This window comes from Pantherophis guttatus, chromosome 7, assembly GCF_059756535.1.
Source record: "Pantherophis guttatus breed Tessera chromosome 7, ASM5975653v1, whole genome shotgun sequence".
Lineage (NCBI taxonomy): Eukaryota > Metazoa > Chordata > Lepidosauria > Squamata > Colubridae > Pantherophis > Pantherophis guttatus.
The window spans coordinates 8587053-8613431 of NC_142069.1; the positions used below are offsets into that span (position 1 = coordinate 8587053).

Sequence of the window (26379 nt, forward strand, 5' to 3'; positions counted from 1 at the left end):
TATGAACGTTATTGCTAAGGGTGTTATTTTTTTCCAAATTAAAGAAAAACCTAAACATTGTAGAACTCTACATTTAAACTTTAGATATACATTTTTAGTACTGGCATATCGTGCTGCCTTGTTATAGGTAATACAGGATACCAACAGACACTAATATAAACCTGGATAGCTCCCTTGGTGTTTAAAAGCCTGGTCTCGGCTATGTCTCTCATCCAGTCCGTGGCCGTCAAAAAGAACCAGGAAACTATGTCAAGTGGCAATAGTTTAATCAAGGTTTAGCAGCAGCACAGCAAGAACAGAACAAGCCGGATCACGGGGTTTAAGTAAGCGCTGCACGCAACTGCCGTGTAGCGCTATTTATTTCCTCCCCGGCTTCTAAACTATCATCCGGCACTCAAAACCCAACTCCCCACATCAGCTGTTCAGCGGGTTGACAATCCCGCCCGTCAATGGTATCGGCGCTGCCATAGCATCATAGGATAGTGCCGGCACCTCAGATTATCTCATCAAGGTTGAGTGTCGCTCGATGCTGAATCCGGCTGACTGCTGCACGGAGCTGTCCCCACTGCCCTAGGCATTCAGGTGGGTGCTTCAATTGTCCCCCAGCCCCCCAGTGATGGTGAGTCCCAGCTGGGGCTCGACGCCTGGTTCAAAAATGTTGAACTTTTAAATGCTAAACTTTAAAAGGTTTGAATTTATTGCAAAGAGCAAACAGTAAAATGGCCTGATGCAAAGCCTCCAGTCACCAGCATCCCGAAGGTGCTTTTTTTCAAGAGGCGACTGGACTGTCTTCTTTTTCTTTAAAGACGTTTCGCTTCTCACCCAAGAAGCTTCTTCAGCTCTTCACCAGCATCCTATTTATGTGGGCCCCACAAAGGATGAGAATATGGTCAGGCAACATGTTCAACTTCTAGTCAATGAGTGTTTTGCGACTGGTTCTGCCTACGATGACAGCCATTTCGTGACAGGCAAGTCTGCTTTTCTGAATATCTGCTACTAAAAGTCCATTTCTGCCCCAGCTCCTAAACCTGGGGTGTCCAACTTTGATCATTTCAAGGCTTGTGGACTTCAACACCCAGAATTCCCCAGCCGGCAGATCTTCAAATGATTGCCCACCCTGTTATAAAAACTCTAACCCACATTCTTTGGATTCTTACATCTTCCAAGGAGAATTTGCAGACAGTGATAAGGCGAAACCTACTTGTTGTTGCATTATTCAACTCCGGTCTAAATGTTTTTCAGTTCACATTTTCTGTATCATCTCCAGCACATTATTAAAACACCCAAGGAACAATGCTAAATCATTTGTCAAGAGGCTGCCTTTCTGTATCTGTATCTAAATGGCTGACCTTTCCATGAAGGAATTATGCCTGCAAACTCCTAGATTATTTAGAGCGACGGGAGGAGGACTTAAAAGGAAGGGTGAAATTTTATTCTACTTTTGAAAAAAGTGACCAACTTTGGCTTGTGGCCTCCAGCTCCCACAAGAGAACAATACCTCATTGTAACTTTTTTTCCCATTTTTTTTTCCTGCCAAATAAGATGCCCTTTTGCCTGGTTTTTTTTTCTATAAAGCAACCAAGAAAAAAGCCATAACTATTATAGCTTTATTTGGATGGTCAACGCCTTCTGTCATTCTCTGATGATAGCAAGCCAAACGGACCAGGATCCAAAAATTACTGGTTTCTTCTTAAGTAATCTCTACCCCCCCACCCCCCCAAAATAGCATTTATGGAAAAAAATAATAGAGCCCCTCCTAAACTAGAGTGCCAATCTGGAGAAAGAAACAGGCACAGGAACCGTGTCAGCTAAACAGCTATCACTTAGATAGCTTGTTCCACCTTGAACATCAAGGGATCCCTGTTTACAAGTTGGAAGAGTAAAGAGTAAACAACGACAAGGGGAATTATCCCGTAATGATAACTTTTAGGAGCACATGAGAACTGGTTAAGGTAAACAGGAAAATTCCATTCCAATGCCACGTAAAGCATTATTTCCGACAGGCAGTCAGCAATCTGAAAGGAGCTATATCAAAATCTCCCTGCAGGCTCTTACATTTTTATTAAATTTATATTCTAACTTTTCCTCCAGGATTTTTGGCATTTTCCCCTTTTCCAATTTTTCCCTACAATAATCGTCCTGTGACGAACGTAGTAAGGCTGAGAGAGGATGATTGGCCCAAGTCACTATGAAGCCCTCCACAGCTTTGGTTAGATTTGAACCCAGGTCCTCTAGTCCTAGCCCAACACCTTAATCACTCAGCTACACTGTTGCTCTGTCTTAAGAGAGTTGAGGATCTCATGTTAGGAAGCTTTTAGGAAAACTGTGAAATTCCCCTTGATGGTGACACTCATTCATGCTAGGTATTCCCAATTCAGTTCTCAAGATACTTTATATTGATTATGGTTTCACACAGTTCCCAATCGCTTGATGGATTATGAGCCGTTCAATAATTGGCAGGTAAATAGGAATCTTCACTTGTCGTTTCTGTTGCAAGAAAATTACAAAGCTCTCTGAAATAGCCATCAAATGCAGAATGCGCTTTGAGGGACAAGTGGCTCCACATGAATGAGCAACACCCAGCAAAGACTGCAATTAATTGGATACCATCAGATGGTTGGAGAGGGGGGGAGGGAGGAAGACCAAAGAAAACCTGGCACCAAACATTTCAGGAAGATTTAAAGCATCAACTTTAAATGGAAGGATATTGTTGTGGTTCGCCAGCAGCCTGCGGAGCTGGCAACAAAGTCAGACAGCGATGAGGCTGAGGAAGAACAGGGACCAGTCCTGGAGGCTGGGGAAGGCCCGGATGAGGGCTCTGTGTCAGAGGCAGAGATGGGCCCAGGGCCATCGGGGAGTGATGTGCGGACTCCGGAGCCTCCAGAGGCTGACAGCAGAGAGGCAGAGGAACAGGAGGAGCCTATTCCTAGTGTACGTATGAGAAGAGCTACCAGAAGGCAAGAGCAGCTACAGCAAAGAGGACGACTCGGGAGTAGGGCCAAGAGATGATTGGCCCCTCCCATAAGGCTTTAAAAAACCAGCAACGGCTCTTGGGTTTTTTGGCAGAAAAACATTGATAAACTTGGTTCTTATCTTGCTCGGCGTCTTCTCCTTCTGAACTTTTGCCAAGAGAAGCCTTTGGCAGTTTGCCTAATTATACTAAGGTTGGTGATTAGACTGAAGAATTTGTGTTATGAAGAGTTTGTTTTAATTTAGTTTGGACTACGCTGAGAATGAGTTAATTCTCAGCTGTTCTAATAAAGTCTGTTTGTTTTGGAACTGTTTGCGTCGATTACTACCTACTTGGGCCTGGGTCACAACAGATATGAAGACTGTAGCGGTGGACTGAAAATTGGGGAGTATGCTTGTAGCCCAGAGGCATCAAACTCAAGGCCCGGGGGCCAGATCCGGCCCATGGGGTGCTTAGATCTGGCCCGTGGGGCCACCCTGGAAACAGCAAAGGACTGGCCCATGGTGCCTCTGCCAGCGAAAACAGAGCTTGGGAGGGCCGCACGTAGCCCTCTTGAGCTCCATTTTCGCTGGTAGAGAGTTGCAGGAGGCCATCGCAGCCAAAAACAGAGCTTGCGAGGGCCACAGGTGGCCCTCCTGAGCACTGTTTTTGCTGGCAGAGTGCTTGGGCCACCACAGGTGCCCCCGACATGAGTTACGTCGAGCTGGCCATGCCCACCCTGGCCATGCCCACTCCGGCCACCTGAAGTCAAACACAACCCTGATGTGGCCCTCAATGAAATCGAGTTTGACACCCCTGTTGTAGCCCAATGTGCTTAGCACAGGGCGTGATAAAATGGGAATCGCCAATTCACCAAAGCGAGTATGGGATCTTCTCTTTACAGATTTCGCTATCACAAACTTTGTTACAGTTTGAACAGTTAAGAATATTTCATTTTTAATACTGGACCTTGACAATTCCCTTCCAGGTTTTTTTACTCACTCATGACTGGTTGTCTCTTTTCGTATGGTTCCAGATAGATATAAAATTAAGGCAGCTTGTCCAAGAAGATCTCTCCGAGGTATACATGTCCTAACCAAGGGAAAAACAAAAACAATGAAAACGGTATTACTTCAAGAGTGAATCCATCCGATTATATAATTCTTTTTGGCAAAAAAATTAATGGTTGAATCAGATGGTCCAAGAAATTGTTGGACCGAGAGCGCCAGGTCTTAATCAATCCTTCACAAATGAGTATATTATGTAGTCTCAATACATAGATATGACTTTCGGAGTGTTCTTGTTTTGTTTTGAAGCACATCCTGCAGTAAATGGAACCTTAAGTAAACTCTTGATAAATAACCGTGGAGTCTTTGGTGCTCTCTGAGTTTGGTTGTTTTCCTGCAGCTGTTTCATGACCCAACTAGGTAACACCTGCAGGAAAACAATCAGGTTCAGAGAGCATCCACAAATAACCATTTTAGCATTCACATATTTTTCCTAGGACCACAATGCAATTTCAAACCGTCTTCTTGATTTTTCAGCTTATAGTTGTATCCTGAAAGGGGACGTAGGCAGAATAATTTCAAATTTGAAGCCAAACAATCCTTTTTATTAGATCCACAAGATGTATCTAGCACCAATCTTTGTAGGTGAGAAATGGGTCAACTCTGCAACAACTTCCATGTTGCTTCACACCTTTAAGATCTCCAGTGCAGACCAACAGCTAAACTGTCTTTGTCTGTTGCAATCTTTTTTCTCTACTCTTTGCTTAGAGGAAGGTACCATGTTTCCCCAAAAATAAGACACTGTCTTATATTTTTTTGAACTGCAAAATAAGCACTTGGCCTTTTTTTCAGGGAGGTCTTATTTTGGGGTGCATGAAGCAAGACGGGGCTCCTCTTGCCGTCTTACCTGATTTCCAGCTCTGTCTCCCTAACCCTAACCAGACCGGCTTCGCATGTGTTTAAATATTTTCGGGGGAGGGCTTATTTTAGGGAGAGGGCTTATTTTCGGGGAAACGCGGTAGCAGCTCTTTGAAGTTTGAGGAAAGATTTGACACCAAGTACAGGTAGTCCTCGACTTTCAACAATTCATTTAGTGACCGTTCAAAGTTACAATGGCACTGAAAAAAAGTGTCTTACGACCGTTTTCCACACTTAAAACCGTTGCAACATCCCTGCAGTGCCGTGACCAAAATTCAGACAGTTGGCAACTGGTTCATATTTATGACGTCCTGGGGTCATGTGATCACCTTTTGCGACCTTCTGACAAAGTCAATGGGTAAACCAGATTCGTTTAACAACCGTGTTATTAACTTAACAGCTGCAATGACTCACTTAACAACTGTCTCGCTTAACAACAGAAATGTTGAGCTCAATTGTGGTCGTAAATTGAGGACTACCTGTACTGGAAAAACCTCATGTTCCCGTAACAGTCAAGTGCCCGATTTCCGAGCAGCTATTTCGGAGGATAATGTACAGGATATGCAAGGGAATTGGTAATCATCGCAGAAGGAAGCTATCAGTGAGAGGAAATAACTTATTATCATTTACCAACATTTTAGGTAAACTGCTCGGCGGAATCTAAAAAATAGTGAAAAGATCCAGAGTACATAAAAAAACCAAAGATTCTCAAACTCATTTCTATAACTTACTTTATATTTATGTCTAGCAAGAGAATTTTTCGAGATCCTTTGCTCCAGCCCTGTTCAAAGTAACTCCCAGAAGAGCTTTCAAAGAAGTACTAATAAAAGTAAGATAAATATAAACCTGACTTTAAAAAAAAAAAAAAAAGTAGACAGCAATGAGAACAGAAAACATGCCAGCTTGGATATCTATTCTCAGAAATAGACACCTATTCTTAGAAAAAGTGGTAGCACCAGGAGAAAAAAATACGATGAAGCTGGGCTTCTGTAGAGCTGATGGGATATTTGTGTTTTAATCTCTTTGTTATCAAAATGCATTTTAATAGCCTTGTTTAGAACATCCTTTAGCTTTTGGCTGTGAAACAAATTAGCTCATGTTTCTCTTCTCTGATCCACATGTAAACAATCACTTGGTATGTAATCATATTTATCTTAATTTAGTTAAAATGAAGAAATATCAATTATCTATACCTGTGATGGCCAACCACAGGTGGCACGCGGAGCCATATTGGTGGGCACGCGAGCTGAGCTCCGGTGCGTATGTGTGCGCCGGCCAGCTGATTTTTCAGGCCTTCTGGGCCCACCAGAAGTCGGGAAACACGCTGTTTCTGGCCTCTGGAGGGTCTCTGGGTGGGGTGCATGTGAGGAAGGCCTGTTTTCCCCCTCCCTAGGCTCCAGAGGCTTTCTAGGAGCCTGGAGAGGATGAAAATGGCTTCCCCCCCCCCCCGGAGGCCCACCAGAGGCCAGAAACGGCCTGTTTCCCGACTTCCGGGAGGCCTGTTTTTCACTCTCCCCAGGTTCCAGACCCTTTCTAGGAGCCTGGGGAGGGCGAAAATTGCCTTCCCCACCCCTCCGGAGGCTGGAAACGGCTTGTTTCCTGACTTCCGGTTCCATTGGAAATCTAGTGGCCCACCGTGCCACCGTGTGCCAAAAGCGGGGGGAGCGCGGGAGGTCACACGCACATGCGCAGGAGGCAGGGCACATAGAATTATGGTTGTGGGCACACGTACACGTGACCCCCCCCCACGCGACCCACGCTTTTGGCATTCAATGGCAAAAAGGTTAGCCATCACTGATCTATACACTACTAAAATTCTTATATCTGAAGGGTCCTTGGTGTTCTCTGAGCTTGGTTGTTTTCTTGCAGATGTTTCATGAACCAAAGTAGATAACATCCTCAGTGCAAACCAGGGGTGAAATCCAGCAGGTTCTGGAGAACTGGTAGGGGAAATTTTGAGTAGTTCGGAGAACCGGTAGCGGAAATTTTGAGCACTTCAGAGAACCGACAGCGGAAATTTTGAGCAGTTCGAAGAACCGAAATTCCACCTCTGGCTGGCCCCAGAGTGGGGTGGGAATGGGGATTTTGCAGTATCCTTCCCCTGCCAAGCCCACCAAGCAATACCACGGCCACCAAGCCACGCCCACAGTACCGGTAGTAAAAAAAATTGGATTTCATCACTGGTGCAACCCCCTCTCCCTTCTAGTACTGAGGATGTTACCTAGCTGGGTCATGAAACGTCTGCAGGAAGAAAACAACCAAGCCCGGAGACCACCAAGGACCCCTCATTTCAACCCTGAGCTACAAATATTCTCTTTTATTGGTACTTTTGTATCTGTTTGTTAGTAACCTTCAAAATGGAGCATCATAGGGCAACAATTATTTTTTTTATTTTTTTTATTTTATTTTTTATTAAATTTGTATACTGCCCTTCTCCTGTTGGACTCAGGGCGGTGCACAGCCAAAAATAAAAAACATTCCAATACAAAATTTAAAATTTGTTAAAAGAATTACACAACTTTGGCCCAAAATTTAAAACATCCCAACTAAACCCATAGACAATTAAAAATCTAACATCTCAAAAGGGGGGGAGGGGTTTACACCAGCCCTGCTTGGTGGAAAAGAAAAGTTTTTAGGGCACAGCGAAAAGCCCAGAGATCCGGTATCATGCGTATCTCCGGGGGCAAATTGTTCCAGAGGGCAGGTGCTGCCACAGAGAAGGCCCTCCCCCTGGGGGTCACCAGCCGACACTGCCTGGCTGACGGCATCCTGAGGAGTCCCTCTCTGTGGGAGCATACTGGCCGGTGGGAGGCTATTGGCGGCAGAAGGCAGTCCCACAAATACCCAGGTCCTATGCCATGGAGCACTTTAAAGGTGGTAACCAACACCTTGAAGCGCACCCGAAGACCACTGGAAGCCAATGCAGCTCACGCAGGAGAGGCGTCATATGGGCGCGCCCCCTCGCTCCCATAATCCCCTGCGCAGCCGCATTCTGCACCAGTTAGAGCCTCCAGGTACTCCTCAAGGGGAGCCCCATGTAGAGAGCATTGCAGTAGTCTAGGCAGGAAGTGACAAGTGCCTGAACCAAGGTATTGAACCAAGGTAGCTCATATGGGCTAATATCCAGAACGTCGGGACCCATTGCTGCTGTGAGAATAAAATTTGGGAAACACCAGAGTCAGATGCAATCATGTGAGCCTCACTTCCAACGCTCCCTGACAGCTTCCCCACAAGTCAATGGAGAAGCCAGCAGGGAAAGTCCCAAATTGCTTGGATTAAGTCATGCCAACCCGCACAACTTCCCCAACCCCTCTGTGCTCACACCGCATCAGCCACTTGTACCGTTTCCCGTCCTTCACAACCACCCCGATCCACACAGCACTTCTCACACATGCACACAGACCCAACTGTTTCCGACTCCCACCGCACCCATGCATGCTTGACCCATGTGGCACCTCCCACACCCTTCCCAACCCCGCCACATCCCTTGCACATCCCTCACCAATCTACGTGGCACTTCCTGCAGTCCCCCCCCCAACACCCCTTCCCAAATCATCACATCCCCATGTGTCCTCGCCAACCAGCATAGCACCTCTTGGTCAGAAAAAAAAAAAGAGCGAAATTCATTAACCAAATGTTTGCACTTAATCTAAGCAACGCAGCTTGTCCTTCTGGCTTGATGCAGAAAAAAAAATGCAGTGATTATGGCCCAGCTCTCAGAGCCCATCTCTGCTGTTGAGCCATTAACATCTGCAGAGACGGCCCTTCTGAAAATGCCAGGCATGATAGCCATGCCATTTACCAGACCAGATTTAATGCTGCTCTCGTTATTAACATCACATTTAAAAACCCATCACTGGTTTAAGCATTTAAGCCAAGAGAAGCATTCCTGATCTTTACCCATCGACCCATCTTGATTTATTTGGATTCCAACCTACCTTCATTCTCCTGGAAAAAAAAAAACTTTCTGAATCTCTGAAAGGTCTCTCAATCAGTTCATTGCCCCCAAATCGATACAGCCAGTTTGTTCCACTTGGAAACTCGCTCATATTAAGAAATGTACAATGGGAACTGATACAACTTCACCACCCGTCTAAATCCAAGCCAGCTAGATTTATGCCAAATCTCTCCTCTCTGATTTCTTACAATTTAAAAGAATAAGCAGCGAACATAATTATCCACTTCCTTAGAAGGCGACTTAACATTTGCAGATCCGAAACAAATCCTTGAAAATAGCTGGAAAGCCACCAGGTTTTTCAAACGGAAGGCTGCCAGTTCATCAACGGCAAAAAATTAGCAAAGAACCGTCAACTGATGCAATCATAGGAACAGGGGAAATTCAAAGACAATACTTAGAAAAGCAAGTATTGAAAAATAACTTTAGATAAGGGTTGCCAACGGGTAAATGCATTTTATCTGTCTACCTATAAGCCCACCAAACTCAAGGAAACATTTCATTCGAGTTGCAAAACGCAACTATTTATTGAGAATTTTGATCTTTAGACTGTCTCCACATGGAAGTAAATGAGAAATCTTGTATTAACGGAAACTTCAATAATCAAGTACAGTGCTGCAAACTCTGGCAGAACTAAATGCATTTTATTCCATTCCCCTTTCTGCTTTTTACTCTACAGCACTTTGGACAAATTATTATTATTATTATTATTATTATTATTATTATTATTATTATTATTATTATTATTATGAGTTTTATTGGGTTTTAACAATTAAACAATTCTTATTCTGCTCTTGTGCATGACTGTGACCATTTACATATCATCACACTAATATTCTCCTATACTCTATATAATTTTACAAAATCTACTATCTGTTATTTCCTTTTTTTTCTATCTTCGATCCAATTATACCATTTCTCCCATATTACATAAAATTCCGAATCCTTTCAGTTCCAATGTCATTTTATCCATCTCGGCGCAATCTAATATCTTTCTAATTATTAAATCTTCGGAGGGTATGTTTGAACTTCTGCAACATTGTGCAAATGCCAATCTTGCCGCCGTTGTCATATGTAGAATAATATATGTTGTAGTTTTTTCATATTTCTTTTTTCATTATTCCTAGAAGAAACAATTCTGGTGTATATTCTACCTGGAAGCCTGTTACTTCCTGTATCCAACTATGTATTTTCATCCATTTTTTTTGTTTCGGGGAATAACCACCATGTATGAAAGAAGGTACCGGGACAAATTATTTTAAATTAAATTTCCAAATATTAGCAAGTGCACTTTATTATTTAGCCGATTCATTACTGTACTGATGCAATACTATATACAGCACTTTCACTTGTACTGGTTTAGAACATGCAGAACAGGTAGTCCTCGACTTACAACAGTTCATTTAATGACCCTTCAAAGTTACAACGACACTGAAACATGTGACTTATGACCATTATTCCTAGTTACGACCACCTTTGCAGCTTCCCCAGGATCACATGATCAAAATTCAGATGGCTTGGCAACTGGTTCATACTTACGACCATTGCAGTGTCCCAGGATCATGTGATCCCCTTTTGCGACCTTCCGACAAGCAAAGTCAATGGGGAAGCCAGATTCACTTTAACAACTGAGTTACTCACGTACCAAATGCAGCGATTCACTTAACAACTGTGGCAAGAAAGATCGTAAAATGGGGCAAAAGTCACTTAACAAATGTCTCACTTAACAACAGAAATTTTGGGCTCAATTATGGTTGTAAGTCAAGGACTACCTATATACAATACATTTGTTTCTGCTGCTGCTTTAATGGGGTAGATTTTTCTTTGCTGACAGAGTATGTATATATATATATATATATATATATATATATATATATATATTTATTTTCTTCTGGAACTTTAGCGGTTTCGGTTTGTTTTTTAAGAAAACAGACGAGATGTTGCTGTGGAATTTTCAGTGAAAAACTGGAGAGGAATACTTTAGTTATTTCTAAAGAGCTGAGATTTAAAGCAAAATTGCTATTATAACCTATGTGCTATACAGGTAGTTCTCAACTTAACAACCATTCATTTAGTGACCGTTCAAAGTTACGACAGCCCTGAAAAAAATAACTTATGACCGTTTTTCACATGTACAACCATTGCAGCATCCCCACAGTCACATGATCCAAAATTCAGATTCTTGGCAACTGGCTCATATTTATGGCGGTTGCAGTCATGAATGTGATCACATGCAGGATCATGTGATCCAGTGGTGGGTTGCCCCCCCCCCACCGGTTTGGACCGGTTCGCAAGAACTGGTAGTAAAACCGGCAGGAGGCACTGACCCAGACGTCATCATAGGTGATCTGTGCGCGGGGGCTCGATGCGAACTGGTAGTAAAGGTAAATAGAAGCCGCCCGATGTGATTACCTTTTGCAACCTTCTGACAAGCAAAGTCAGGGAAGAGAAGCCAGACTCACTTACTAACAGCTGCAATGATTCACTTAACAACAGTGGCAAGAAAGGTGGCAAAATGGGATAAAAATCACATTGCTGTCTTGCTTAGCAACATAAATTTTGGGCTCAATGATGGTCATAAGACAAGGATTGCCTGTGTATGTTTGCTGCAGAAGAATGCTACCTATCAAAGGCACAATGAACCATATACTGTGCCATCTCTAGTCCAATGTGGTAATACCAGAAAAGCCTTTTTACTCAGAGACTGCTCAGTGATTGAATTAATTCTCAGACAGCGTTTTCTGTTACGGAACTGTAATTGCTGCTGTAAAAGCAAGTATGGCTTTCGTTAGAAAGGTTTTGCTTTTTTGCAAATTGAGATTTTGGATAATCTGCTGGACACTACACAACACCTGCACCCTGTTTTTGGCGTTTATTCTGCTCCAAGGTGTCTGTCTTGAGCTATAATTTTGACGCAGACGTGATAAATATCCTTAAGAGACTTAAAAGCAAATTATACGATGCTTAAAAATGGGTTCTCCTGCCGAGTTTGGCTACTACAGATATTAATTGCAACTCCACCCAACATGAAAGCAAGTGCTACTTTAAGCCCAGGTGATGTTTCTTAAGCAAAGTGTAAACTTCCACAGAAGTACTGGACCTTTTATTAAATCAGTAAAGTGTAAGGTGTGTTTTTTTTTTTTAAATTATGCACCACAGGTCTTTCTAAAGTTGGGTATAGTGTGCCTTTTAAATCACCTGAATTTTCAAAAAAGCAATCAAAACTCAGCATGCCTTTGAGATCTGGGGTGCTCTCTATTGGAAGGAAGATTGTTATATGTCCGTGATGGCGAACCTATGGCACGCATGTTAGAGGTGGCACACAAAGCCCTCTCTGTGGGCATGCACGCCATCACCAGATACTCTTCTGGTTTCCGGCACACACATGCGCACCAGCCAGCTGCTCTTCACAGGTGCTGGAGCGCCAGGAAATGGGCCGAAAAACAGCCAAAAAACAGGCTATTTTCAGTTTTTGGGGCCATTTTCTGGCCAAAAATGGCTTGAAAAACGGCCTGAAAACAGCCAGGAAAATGGCCCAAAAACAGGCCGTTTTGGGGGCATTTTCAGGCTGATTTTTGGGCCGTTTTTCAGGCCATTTTATGGCTGTTTTCAGGGCTGTTTTCAGGCCTTTTTCGGCCATTTTTGGGTCATTTTTCGGGCCAGAAGCCCGAAACTGCATTCCAGTTTGGGCACTCAGTGCCGAAAAGGTTCGCCATCACTATTATATGTGATAGAAGAGCCTGGGATGTTTTGAGAGAGACAGTGGGGGAGTTCTTGCGTGTTTTGTTTTTAACCCAATTATTGTATTAGGTACAAATGCAGCTCAGCTTCAATTATAATCAGAGTGCCATATAAGCCCAGTAAATAAAATAAAGGTAGCTGCGATCCAGCAGCTGCAGAAATGAATAATTTACCTCAGCAATGGCCATGGTGACTGGAATTCTGGGAAATGTAGTCTCAACATATCAAGAGGACAAAACAAGTCAACTTTTGCCAAAAAAAAGTACTGGATTTTATAGCCAGTGTAGAATCCATCAGAAAATGAAATCTCTATTATGCACAACTCCTTTTTACATCCAGGGCCTGAAGTAAATCCTCAAATCCTATTTTCCTCCTCTTTTCGTGCCCATTTCCAGGCAGTACTGTTCTCAGAAACACACACTATCTTGAATTTACTAAATCATTGTCATTAACACTTCAAATCTCTAGGAAACCTCCCTTCATTTCTAAATAAGGATTACTCCTATGTATAGTTCACTGCCCATTAGAGGGCCATAAATAGATTTGGCAGCTAATGATAGATTCTCTGCACTTTGAAAACTGTTCCTGCCAAACGTAAGAATATAGCAGACAACACATTTTTTTGGAGAGAAACATCTGTGCTAATTTAATTCTAGTGTGTGTGTTTATGATGTAGCCAAAGTTAAATCTATAAAATGAGACTTTTTGTCCAAATTTCAAAGTCAACTGGTTTATCGGTGGGAAGATACCTTTCTCCAGGTATGTGTGTGGTCTCATTAATGACGAAACCTAAGATATGGCCTTTCTGTGGTCACACAGATTAATGTCCCCTCCAAAATTTGCACATCTCCTAAACGCCTGGATAGACTTCCATCACTGCACATCAGTGCCCGTCATCCAGAGACGGTTGCATAGCTGTTGCATTTATGCATCTGTGAATGTTCGTTCTAGCTATGGGACACTCCGCCAGCCAGAAGGAACATTCGTAGACATACAAATGCAACATGACAGGAAGTCGGATCAGACGATCAGCACGCAAGATGCGCATCTCTGCACAACACACGGTTGGGATTTGAGAGGTGTGCGCATCGGCCCATCTGCAACCTAGGCTATCCATCAGCGTAGGCAAACAGCGATGACTAAATCAAGCTCAACCCTGTCGTCATTTAGGAAAACCTTCTACAGCAGGGGTGTCAAACTCGATTTCATTGAGGGACGCATCAGGGTTGTGTTTGACTTGGGGAGGGTGGCCAAGGTGGGCATGGACAGCTCGACATCACTTGTCTCGGGGGTGCCTGTGGTGGCCCGAGCGCTCGGCCAGCAAAAACGGTCTCGCAAGCTCCGTTTTCGGCTGCAACGGCCTCCTGCAACCCTCTGCCTTTGCGAGCTCCGTTTTCGGCTGCGACGGCCTCCTGCAACCCTTTGCCCTCGCGAGCTCCATTTTCAGCTGCGACAACCTCCTGAAACCCTCTGCCCTCGCGAGCTCCGTTTTCAGCTGCGACAGCCTCCTGCAATCCTCTGCCCTCACAAGCTCCGTTTTTGGCTGCAACGGCCTCCTGCAATCCTCTGCCTTTGCGAGCTCCATTTTCGGCTGCGACGGCCTCCTGCAACCCTCTGCCCTCGCGAGCTCCGTTTTCAGCTGCGACAGCCTCCTGCAACCCTCTGCTCTCGCGAGCTCCGTTTTCAGCTGCGACAGCCTCCTACAACCCTCTGCCCTCGCAAGCTCCGTTTTTGGCTGCAACTACCTCCTGCAATCCTCTGCCAGCAAAAATAGAGCTTGGGAGGGCTGCACACTGCCCTGCCGAGCTCTGTTTTCACTGGCAGAGGCACCGCAGGCCAGCCCTTCACTGTTTCCAGGGTGGCCTCGCGGGCCAGATCTAAACACCCAGTGGGACGGATGTGGCCTGTGGGCCTTGAGTTTGACTTCCCTGTTCTACATCATGCAGAACATGATATCATGCATCACATGGAACTCCATCCCCACAGAGACAAGATCTGCCCCCACTTTAACACTCTTTCACAAGGCCTTGAAGACTCTGGGCCTGAGGACACCAGACTAGAACAGAGGCCATCAAACTCATTTGATTGTTGTTGCCAAGGGGGTTGTGCGTTATTGCTCTTTCATTGTTCGTACATTGGGCTTTCATCTTTATAAGCTCCCTGAAGTCACTGCAAGTGAGTTGGGCGGCCAAATAAATTTTCTTAAATAACTAATCCTGAGGCAGGAACTCTGTCAATCTGCACTCCTTGACATTGTATTTGCTTGGTGCTGGTATTTCTTCCCTCCCCATACCAAGAATATAGCTCTCAGTTGTTAACTCATGCTTTATTTACTTACTGAATTTACACAGCTGTCCATCTTGCCAAAGTAGCTGTGGGCAGCTAACAAAACATGTGGATAGGAATAATATAACATAAAAGCCATAAGGCAAACCAGATTTTTTTTTTTTTAAGTTGATCAAAGTGCCTCACAGTCTCACAATGTAGTACAGAACACGTATTTTGGGCTCCACTAATAGGGTCCTAGCGCTTACTTTCATTTTATTTTTTGTTTAACTTAGTTTAGCATTGTTGTGGTCTGCCAGCCACCTGTGGAGCTGGCAGCAGAGTCGGAGAGTGAGGAGGCTGGGGAGGAACATGGGCCAGTCCTGGAGTCTGGGGAAGGCTCGGACAAGGGCTCTGCATCGGAGGGAGAGAAAGGGCCATCTGGGAGGTACGTGCTGCCTCTGGAGCCTCCAGAATTGGACCTCAGAGAGGCAGAGGAACAGGGGGAGTCTGTTCCCAGTGCGCGCATGCGCAGAGCTGCCAGAAGGCAAGAACAGCTAAAACAAAAGGGACGACTCAGGAGTAGGGCTGGGAGATGATTGGCCCCTCCCATAAGAGTTAAAAGAGGAGCAAAGGCATGTGGGCCTTTGCAGGAAGCAACGTTTGTTCATTCGGTTCAGCTTAAAGCCTGAAGCTCTGTTTGATTCTGGACTCTGTGTGGCTTTGCCAATTAGGTCTTTGGCAGCATGTCAAGGGAGATAAAGGAGGGCGATTATCCCGAAGGACTTCTCCCGAAGGACTCTTTATAACTAATTGGGACTCAGCTGTGAATGAACAGAATTCACAGCTGTTGCAATAAAAGAGGTTTTTCGGACTACTCGTGTGTTTTAATGACTCAGGAAGCCTAGGTCAGAACAAGCATGTTAATATGACGCTATAGGGCACTGCACAACAGAACAACTAGATACAAGGACAGTTTTTCCCCAAATGCCGTCACTCTGCTAAATAACTAATTCCCACAACACTGTCAAATTATTTACCAAGACTGTATTACTATTATTCTTCTCATCCTTCCTATTACCTATCTCCTCCCACTTATGACTACAACCTTGTTGCTTGTATCTCTACAATTTATATTGTTTTGTTTCCTAGTATGATTTTCTTGCTTCTTACTAACCTATGGCTATTATTGTTGTGGCTTATGATTCTTGATGAATCTATTTGTTTTCTTTTTATGTACACTGAGAGCATATGAACCAAAGACAAATTCCTTGTGTGTCCAATCACACTTAGCCAATAAAGAATTCTTATCTATCTATGTTATACATCACCTAGGAGTGCAGGAAAGATTGAAGCAGCTTAAAAATCAAATAAGTAAAGAGCAGCCTTAAATAAATAAATAACAGAAAGTAGAAAGCTGTGCAGAAAAGCCAATGTCGATCCAGTTCCATTATAATAAATGCAACAGATATTTCAAGTTACAACAAACACAATACGCTCGCTACCCATTCAATAAAGGTAAAGGTTCCCCTCGCACATATGGGCTAGTCGTTCCTGACTCTAGGGGGCGGTGCTCATCTCTGTTTCAAAGCCGAAGAGCCAGCACTGTTCAAAGACGTCTCCGTGGTCATGTGGCCGGCATGACTAAGCACCAAAGGCACACGGAACGCTGTTACCTTCCCACCAAAGGTGGCCCCTATTTTTCTACTTGCATTTTTTACCTGATTTCGAACTGCTAGGTTGGCAGAAGCTGGGACAAGGAACGGGAGCTCACCCCGTTACGCGGCACTAGAGATTCGAACCGCTGAACTGCCGACCTTTCGATCGGCAAGCTCAGCATCTTAGCCACTGAGCCACGGTGTCCCTTAGACATTACCCATTCAATAGCTAATTAGACATTACCCATTCAATAGCTATTTCTAAATACCTTACAAGTGAAACAAGTAGCAAGGATTTCCAAAGACACTACTCCCTCTTCTCAATTCAGTTTCAATGTATTTACATATCTAAGAGTCACAGGGCAAACTGCATCTCTTAGCTGCCAAGTCATGAGCGTCAGAGAAAAAAATGAAGATCATCAGGTCTTGGCAGTTAAATTACTAAAATTTCTATTCAAATAGCAGGTGGCAGCTCCTACTAACCTTAGGGTTGAGTTTAGAAAAAGATATAGCAGTGGACACCTGCAATTGGCAGGGGCTCAAACCAGTTCAACCTTTTAAGATGTCAGAATTTCAACTCCCAGGATCACCCAAGATGGTATGACGTCGAGATACACTCCATTAAATGATCTCCAAAATCTCTTCTAATATTTATATTTTATGACTTAGGATAGGTTGTTTTTGGGCGAGACACCAGCTGACAATCCCAGGGCCACAAGCCAGAACAGAAAAGCTCAAATGGACTTTCATGAATTCACAAAGAAGTCCAGTTCAATTTGAAGGATGCTTTACCTTTACAGGTAGTCCTCAATTTACGACGGTCATTGAGCAACTGTTCAGAATTACCCCAGACCTTTCAAAAGCTACTTACGATCCAATTTCCAAATTACAATGGCCACACAATGACTCCTATGTTCATGAGATTGCATCTGGGGCATTTAGCAACTGGCTCACTTTTATGACTTTTTGCAACATCCTGTGATCATTTGATCACAATTTTCAATGTTTTATACCAGTTTCCAGTAAAAAAACACCCACGGGGATTAATTTGCTTAACCACCAGTGTTCACTTAATGACCAGTGTTTCCTTAATAGCCACCGCAAAAAAAAAAAAAGCCAAAAAAATCATGTCTAGCCCTGTGATACCTCAATTTATGACTATAACAATTTACAACCTTAATTCCAGTCGTAAATCAAGGACCATCTGGTGCAATAATGTGCACTACTGACTGCACCATGGATGTTAGTCAAAACCAGCTTTTTTACTGGAACTTCCTCTCTCTCCAGGAAACATAGATGAGGCTGTAGAGCAAAAACTACAAAATTAATCTCTTTCAAGCACCCAGAATTCAGCTAAAAGAGTTCTTCGATAAACTTAACACAACACACTCCAATTCCTCTCCACTTCATTCAAGAGGGACCTTTCTTGGCAACAGAAGTTGAAAAGCTGGATTTTTTTTAAACCACCCCAAACTTCAAGAAATTATACCGTGAGGCACTGGTGGCTCCTCATTCCCAAACAGCCATTCGAGTCAGCAACATATTCAACAGCCGAATCCCAAAGGAGGGATTAAATCCATATAGGAAGGAAGGACAAAAACATGAACTGTCAGCATCTTTCCAAGTGAAACCAAATAGCATCCAGAGCTAAAATCTCAAATTCTGCTGAGGGTTTTGGGGGTTTTTTGGAAAGGAGTCTCCCCTCTCTAGCCCAAAGCTAATGGACAGCTCCCTTCCTAAACAAGAAAGGGTATCCAGAAGGTATTAAGCACAACTTTTTTTTTTCATTCTCAGAGCCTTTTAAGATGGGGGGGGGAGTGGCACTTCAACTCCCAGAATCTCTCCCCCCCAGCCACGCCCCCCTCTTCTTCCATTGCCCTGCTGTCAACCCAGAGACAGTCCATTCATCAAAGGGCCACCTCCCTGCCCAACTTTTGACCTTTTTTCCCTTCCTCCTCCTCCTTGTAAGGAAACCTTCTCCCAAAAAAAGAGAATATTCGTAGCTCAGGGTTGAAAGTGGGAGGGGGTGTCCTTGGTACTCTCTGAACCTGGTGGTTTTCTTGCAGACCTTTCATGACCCAACTAGGTAACATTATCAGTGCTAGAGGAATAGGAATAGGAATAGGAATAGGAATAGGAATAGGAATGGAGTGGAGTGGAGTGGAGTGGAGTGGAGTGGAGTGGAGTGGAGTGGAGTGGAGTGGAGTGGAGTGGAGTGGAGTGGAGTGGAGTGGAGTGGAATGGAATGGAATGGAATGGAATAGAATAGAATAGAATAGAATAGAATAGAATAGAATAGAATAGAATAGAATAGAATAGAATTCTTTATTGGCCAAGTGTGATTGGACACACAAGGAATTTGTCTTTGGCGCATATGCTCTCAGTGTACATAAAAAGACAAGATACATTCGCCAAGAATCACAAGGCACAACACCCCAGTGACCGTCATAGGGTACAATAAGCAATCGAATCTTACTAGGAAATAATCAGTATCAATATAAATCGCAAGGATAACAAGCAAGGAAGTTACAGTCATACAGCCACAAGAGTAGTGGAGTTTGCTCTCAGTTTGTATCCACTCCTCACTAGCACTGATGACGTTACCTAGTTGGGTACACGAAACGTCTGGCTAGGAAACAGCCAAGCTCAGAGCCCACCACTCCAAAAAAAACGCCTTTTCCCTCCCCAGGAAGAAAGGGGTGGGGGAAGGAAAGCCCCCAACCCCATCACTCCCTCTCCTCCTGCAGACCCCTCCCTCCCTTCAGAAGCCACTTCCCTCCCCCCCACTTCCAAGCCAACCCTCCCTGCAAGGCAGGCCCAGCAGCCCCCCCCATTAAGTTGCTCCCTTGTTCCCCCCCCCACAAACGATCACCTTAGAGGATCCCCCTGCCCGCTCCCGCCCCCCACCCACCCACCCCCCTCAAACCCACCGTGAATGGAGGGCAGGGGCGCCTCCCCCTCCTCCAAATGAGGAGGACCGGAGAGAGGGGCAAACCTCAGCCCGGCCCCACGCCTCCCTTGAAAGGGGAAGGGCCCAATGCCGAAGAAAAGGGGCGCTTTCCCCGCCCTCGGCCCGGAAAAGCCCGCGCCGTCTTGGGCTTGGCCACGCCTCCCGGGCCAAGCAGCCCCTCGCGCGCACCACCCCTCTTTCCAGGAATGGAACGGTCCACTTTTCCTCCTCCGCCCCTCTCTACACTGGCCGGATCCAAAGCATAAGGGGGGGGGGTCGCCTGGGGGGGGAAACAGCTCCTCCAACTCTCCCCGTCCTCTCACCTCGCCCGTCCTCGGCCTTCACCTCCTTCCCGCGTCTCCGTCCGTCTCCACCGCCGCCCCGCGGTGGTGCTTTTCCCAGCTCAGGGGCCGGGACCTTGGCCTCCAACCAGGAAGTGGCCCGGTGTGACACCTACTCCTCGCTGCCATGACAACGCTCCCCCGCCCGCCGGGCTCGGGCCAGGGAAAGCCTCGGCTCTTGGCCGCACGCCGCCGCCTGGCAGCGTCGAGGGCGTTCCCAAGCAGGGCCGCCATTTTGCATTCCAAGGAGGCTACGGCGGCCGGCAGGGGCAAAGCCAGCTCCCGCTTTCTCTCAGCCTCTTGCCATCTTCAGGCAAAAAAGCGAGGCGAGGCTCCGCCTCTTGCGCGAAGAGCTGCAAGGATATTGCTCGGTTATGGACTCCAATTCCCAGAATTCCTTAGCCTGCCATGTTAGATGAGGATATCTGGGAGTTGAAGTCCACCTGTCTTAAAGTGACCTTGTTTGAAAAATACTGATCTAAATAAATGTCTCACTTTTAAGGATCAGCCCTCTAAAATAAAGTTAAATAATTCTTATGTCGGAAAAGCAAACAGGAAGATAAATTATTCTAGCTAATTTTAGAAAAGGCTGATGTTTCCTTTTGTTTTGAAACAAAATGATGTTGCATGATGCATTCAACCATCAATGGGAACACAGTGTAAAACACAACTTTGGATATGGACAAAGGCTTAAGATAAATCATGAACCCAGTCAATTCTTCACACTCTGGTCTTAACAATAATCCAGGACAAACGGTTTATGCTCATTTTGCACACGCACACACACACAAAAGTGGGAAATATTGAAGAAATGGGAAAATTAGACTGTCCAGACTCGTTAGCCCTATCACCAAGAAGCACAAAGCAGATAAAATGCGATTCTTGCAGCTTTAAAAGGCAATAATAAGACCAGCTCACCAGAGAACATTTACACACTGAGCCTGACTGTAGGGAAGCCCCAGAGGGGTCTATGACAATTCACCATGGCCAACTCGCCACAGCCAAGTTGCCACCGTCGACTCAATGCGGGAGAACTCGCCACAGCCAACCTGCCATGGGACAACTAACTGCGGGACAGGTACACTAATATTGACGAAATGGTGGAATAGAATCAAGTCGGTTGTCAAGTTTCCGAAAGATGCCCTAATTAATTCATGAGCCATGATCCAAATTTCAAAGGAAATATAGTGATTTATTAGGAGCACCATTCCGGCAATACTCGGATGCAGTTAGGACTGATCCTACGTAGATTTACGTTCCCCTATGATCGTGTCTCTCCCCTCCCCCCTGGCCATGTCATAAATCACATTCTCCAATTAACCACTTTGGCTGGCTGTGAAACCTAACACCCTCCTTCTGATTGCGGTCAGAAAAATGTATGGAATTCACTTCACTTCTCCCTCCCTCCTGCTCATGGCAACTTGAAATCTTTGCAAGTTGACATCGGTAAAATGAGGATCCAGATTGTTGGGGGCAATATGCTAAACCGCTAGAGAGGGCTGTAAACAGTAGTGGGATTCAAGTAATTTAACAACCGGTTCTCTGCCCTAATGATTTCTTCCAACGACCAGTTTGCCAAACTGCTCAGAAAGTTAGAACCGGTTCTCCCGAAGTGGCGCGAACTGGCTGAATCCCATCACTGGCTGTAAAGCACTGTGAAGCGGTATATAAGTCTAAGTGCTATTTTAAAAAAGGATGCAAAAGGAGGGACAGAATGAAATGTGAATGGCAAAAATGAAACTTTTATTTATTTTAAATAATTAGAGTTGTTAAATTGTCCCACAGCTGGTTGTCCTGTGGCGAGTTGGCCATAGTGAGTTGACTGTGACAAGTTGGCCATGGCAAGTTGGCTATGTGGTGAGTTCGCCAGTTGTGTTAGAAGAAATATCCTTCTGGGTTCAGCTCCAAGTGGAAAAAAGACACTGGAAACATGGAGACTGCTTGGAAAGATGGTTTAATGGTGGACAGGATTACATGGTTTGAGTTCCTGAATAGAAAAGGGGCCGAAATGCTGCGAGTCCTTTGGTTTTATGCCCTCTCTGGCTTTGAACTTCCTGGGCCCCCAAAAGAGTATCCTGATTGGTTGTCAGACTCCCAGGGGGTGGGGGTCTTAGCTAGCCTTGCTGGCTGATGTAATCTTCCCAGGTGCCATGTGGTGAATTTCTGTTGCTAGATGGGTCCTATTGTGTTAGTTTCTGTTGCTAGATGGGTCCTATTGTGTTAGTTTCTGTTGCTAGATGGGTCCTATTGTGTTGCAGATGATGGTCCATTGACAAAGATGGGAGGGAATTGAGTTTCTGCCTCTGGCCCATTGACAAAGGGGGGGGGGGCAGGAAGGTGGGAGCTGCTTCCTCTTTAAAACATGCTTCTCCATTTCTCATCCAGGGAAACCTAATATTCTGCCTTTTTAATATTTCCTAAAATATTTCATTCTTCTAGGAAAGGGGTGAGTGCTAACTTCCTACAGTTGTCTGCAGCAAGTTGGCCCATTCCGGCCCCAGAGAAAGGCAATTTCTCTGCTAAGTTTCTACATCACGCTTGCAATTTTCAATCTGGAAGAGAGAGTGCATTTGTGCGGAGCCAGCCACTCTTAACAGTGGTTGAGTGACAAATGTGTGAATGCAAACCAAAAGATCTAGTAGGTAGGGCTAACAGATTTCAAAGCAGCTGGAATTTGGACGGACTGACAATGAGCAGCTCCCAGATTCAGTAAGGGGACCCCCAGAGTGAGGGAAGCATTTTCAAGAGTGGAAATGGAATTTCTACTCGCCCCTCTCATAGGGAAAGAATCCACTGAATAAAGTCTTATTTCTTTGCCATTGCTATGAAATTGCTGGGGTCTCCTCTGCATTAGAACAGAACAAGGGCACGAAAACAGGAAGGGAAACAGAAACTCCTCTGACCTCTATGGATCGGTGAGTCAGTGAAGCAGCTAAACCTGTATAACCGAAAGAAAACAATACACCTCTGGCCAAAACTTCTGGCACCCTCTCTTGGGAAACTAAGACCACATTCCAGAAGAAGGCGATGGCAAACCACGATTGACATATTATTTATTTATTTATTCATTCATTCATTCATTCATTTATTAAATTCATATGCTGCCCATCTCCCTACCCAAAGTGACTCTGGGAGGATGAGTAAATAATATTTATTTATTAAAACGCTAAATAAAATATTTATTTATATCCAAATTTATATTTAAATCCAAAGCACCTGACGGCAGGACAAGAAGCAATGGGTGGAAACTAATCAAGGAGAGAAGCAACTTAGAACTAAGGAGAGATTTCCTGACAGTTAGAACAAATAATCAGTGGAACAACTTCCCTCCAGAAGTTGTGAATGCTCCAACACTGGGAGTTTTTATGAAGATATCGGATAACGATTTGTCTGAAGTGATGTAGGGTTTCCTGCCTAGGCAGGGGGTTGGACTAGAAGACCTCCAAGGTCCCTTCCAACTCTGTCATTCTGTAATATTTATATATCAAATCTGGACACCGTTACAGATAGTGACATTACACATTACACCGTTACACATAGTTACAGAGTGACTATGAGCTTGGTCTGTTGGTAGAAATACTGAGATAAGATTCATATTTAAGATTCTTAAAGTGAATATAAAAAATAACCCTCAACTTACAACCATAACCGAGCCCAAAATTTATGTTGCTAAGTGACAAATTGGTTAAGTGAGTTTGGTTCCATTTTAGGACCTTTTTGGCCACCGCTGTTAAGTGAATCACTGCAGTTGTTAGGTTAGTAATACGGTTGTTAAGTTAATCCGGCTTCCCCATTGACTTTGCTTGTCAGAAGGTCCCAAAAGATGATCACGTAACCCCAGGACGGTGCAACCGTCATAAATCTGAGCCAGTTGCCAAGCATCTGAATTTTGATCATGTGAGACCATGGGGATGCTGCAGAGGTGATGAGTGTGAAAAGCGATCATAAGTCACTTTTTTCAATGCCGTTGTAACTTTGAACAATCACTAAATGAACTGTTGTAAGTTGAGGACTACCTGTAAAGAGACTTTTCTTTTAGGCTTAGCGGAGAAAGAACTTGAAAAATGTTAGGATATGGTTTGAGCCTAACAAGTTGTCCAGGCAATATAAGTGTACTGTAACTTTAATCTGTAAACGTATTATGTTACTTTAAAGGTTTTCTTGTTGATTCATTGTAATGCTGAGTCATGCTGTAATTAGGTAATGACTGGTTGTGAGAGTATTTAAGCAAGGTATTGTAATGTATTCAGTTTGATGATGAAGCTGCTATGATATGCTGCCATTGTGTATGGAGCTGATATGATATGCTGCCATAGTGGGGAGTTGCTAACATTCTGCTAATCATCGGTTTGATGGATCTGCTACCATCGTGGTTTGTGAACCAGAGTGAGTTTGTTATTCTAACCAACTACTGTTTGTGTGATAAGAAGCTTTTTGTATCACTGGACTGATTAAACTGGCAAAGACTTGGATTTGTTTAAAGACTATGAGATTGTTTTTTCATTATAAAGTAAACTTTTGATAAACCAGTTTGCACATCTCTTATTCATAGCTCTCGGCAACGTTTCTCTGTGCTCTACACTCTGCTGGTTGGTAACACAACAACAATATCCTTAACAACAACAACAAAGGGACTTTGCTCTTTATAACAGTAACAGAGTTGGAAGGGACCTTGGAGGTCATTTAGTCCAACCCCCTGCTCACGCAGGAGACCTACACTAGGGATTCGAACTGCTGAACTACCGACCTTTCCGATCGGCAAGCTCAGCATCTTAGCCTCTGAGCCACCTAGCCGGGCTTATAGGTGTTGACAGCAGCAAGAACGCTTTATGTACATTTAATTCCCACAATGGCTAATAAATTGGCTGGGAAAACTGATGGAAAACTAGCAGAGGTGACTAAATTTGCTGCCTTTAATCAAAGAAAAGAACATATCCAACTTTGTTTCTGCTTGGAAACCAATTCTGAATTTTGTGCTTCAGATGGGGGGGGAAAATGAAACTCTGACTTCGGATTTTTTTGATTGGATCAGTTTGTTGTTATAGAAATCGCTAGCACATTTTAATATGTAAAAGTAAAAAGCTGAGGCTATTCTGTTATTATCTTATTTATTCTATGGCGATAAAAAGAGTCGGAAGTCAACATTTTTCTTTTTTCCTCTTTACCTTACACTTTTTTCCTCTTCTTTCCTCCCTCCCCCTTTCATTTGAATTCATCTGAATTTGATAGCTTGATTAAACTGAGTAAAATGATTATTTTTAGGAGCCTGGTGGTACAGTGGCCTAAACTACTGTTAAAGTAGCACTTAGTTGCCAGCTGCCTGCAATTACTGCGAGTTCAATTCTCACCAGGCTCAAGGTTGACTCAGCCTTCCATCCTTCCGAGGTAGGTAAAATGAGGACCCGGATTGTGGGGGCAATAAGTTGACTTTGTATAAAAAAGAACACCGCTTAGGGGGGGCCGAAAGCCCTACTAAGCAGGTATATACAAAAGTATGAAGGCTATTGCTTAAAAGCATTGTAAACCGCCCTGAATCTCCGGAGAAGGCCGGCATATAAATCAAACTAAGTAAGTAAGTAAGTAAGTAACTAACTAACTAACTAAATAAATAAATAGCTAGCTAGCCTTGGTAGTAGTGGTCTAAGGCACCCTGTTATTAAGCTGGTTATTAAGACCAGCTGCCTGCAATTACTGCAGGTTCGAATCTCACCAGGCTCAAGGTTGACTCAGCCTTCCATCTTTTCTAAGGTAGGTAAATTGAGGACCCAGTTTGTGGGGGCAATAAGCTGACTTTGTATAAAATATACAAAAGGAAGAAGGCTATTGCTTAAAAGCATTGTAAGACACCCTGAGTCTCCGGAGAAGGGCAGCATATAAATCAAATTAAAAATAAAATAAAATAAAATAAAATAAAATAAAATAAAATAAAATAAAATAAAATAAAATAATAAAAATAAATAAATAAATAAATAAATAAATAAATAAATAAATAAATAAAATTATTAATTGAGCAGAATTTGGTTTGGTGGTTAAGGCACCAGGCTGGAAACCACAGGAGGCTGTGATTTCTACTTTTGCCTTAGCCATGAAAGCCGGCTGGATGACCTTGGGCCAGAGTCCCTCTCCCTCTCTCAATGCGACCCACCTCACAAGGTTGTTGTGGAAGAGACAAATTGGAAGGAGGAATATTGGGTGCGTGGATAAGCAGGGACACACCGTCTGAAGTCATTTATAATCATAAAGGTGGGGTTTTTAAAGGTATCCAAGCTCTTATCTCTGGCGTGTCCTGGGAATCCTTGGTCTTTTAAAGTGCGTGGCTCATTCTTCCACGCGTGATGCGAAACCGCGCAAGTTTGCTAAGAAACACGCCTCTGTTGACTCGGCTCACACGACACTCGCCCCCTTCTGCCCGAGGATCGGATCCGGGCTCCTCAACACAAGCTCGCCTTGCAACCACGGCTAGCAAGGCAGGAATCACCCAACGGGACCACCAAACCCTGCAAAAAGAACAAACCCCGCGCGAGTTTTTTTTTTCCCGCGCGGGCGGGGGAGAACCCTGCCAGCAGGGCGGCTCCTCCGCGTCTGGCCGGCAGG

The 26379-nt window shown here is 44.2% G+C and overlaps 1 protein-coding gene across 2 annotated transcripts in view; it reads right to left on the reverse strand.

Annotated features, from left to right (window-relative positions):
• USP6NL (USP6 N-terminal like) overlaps window positions 1-20086 on the reverse strand; it is a 145235-nt gene extending 125149 nt beyond the window's left edge. Inside the window, exons 1-2 of one of the 2 annotated variants that reach the window (XM_034442124.3) lie at window positions 19768-20086; window positions 3953-4042 (exon numbers count right to left, since the gene is read on the reverse strand). In XM_034442124.3, coding sequence (XP_034298015.2) covers window positions 3953-3956 — 4 coding nt within the window. In that variant the 5' untranslated portion in view covers window positions 3957-4042; window positions 19768-20086. Of the gene's footprint in view, window positions 1-3952; window positions 4043-19424; window positions 19648-19767 lie in introns of those variants that run through there. The other variant, XM_034442125.3, reaches the window with a different exon arrangement.
• Between the last annotated feature and the right edge of the window lie 6293 nt (window positions 20087-26379).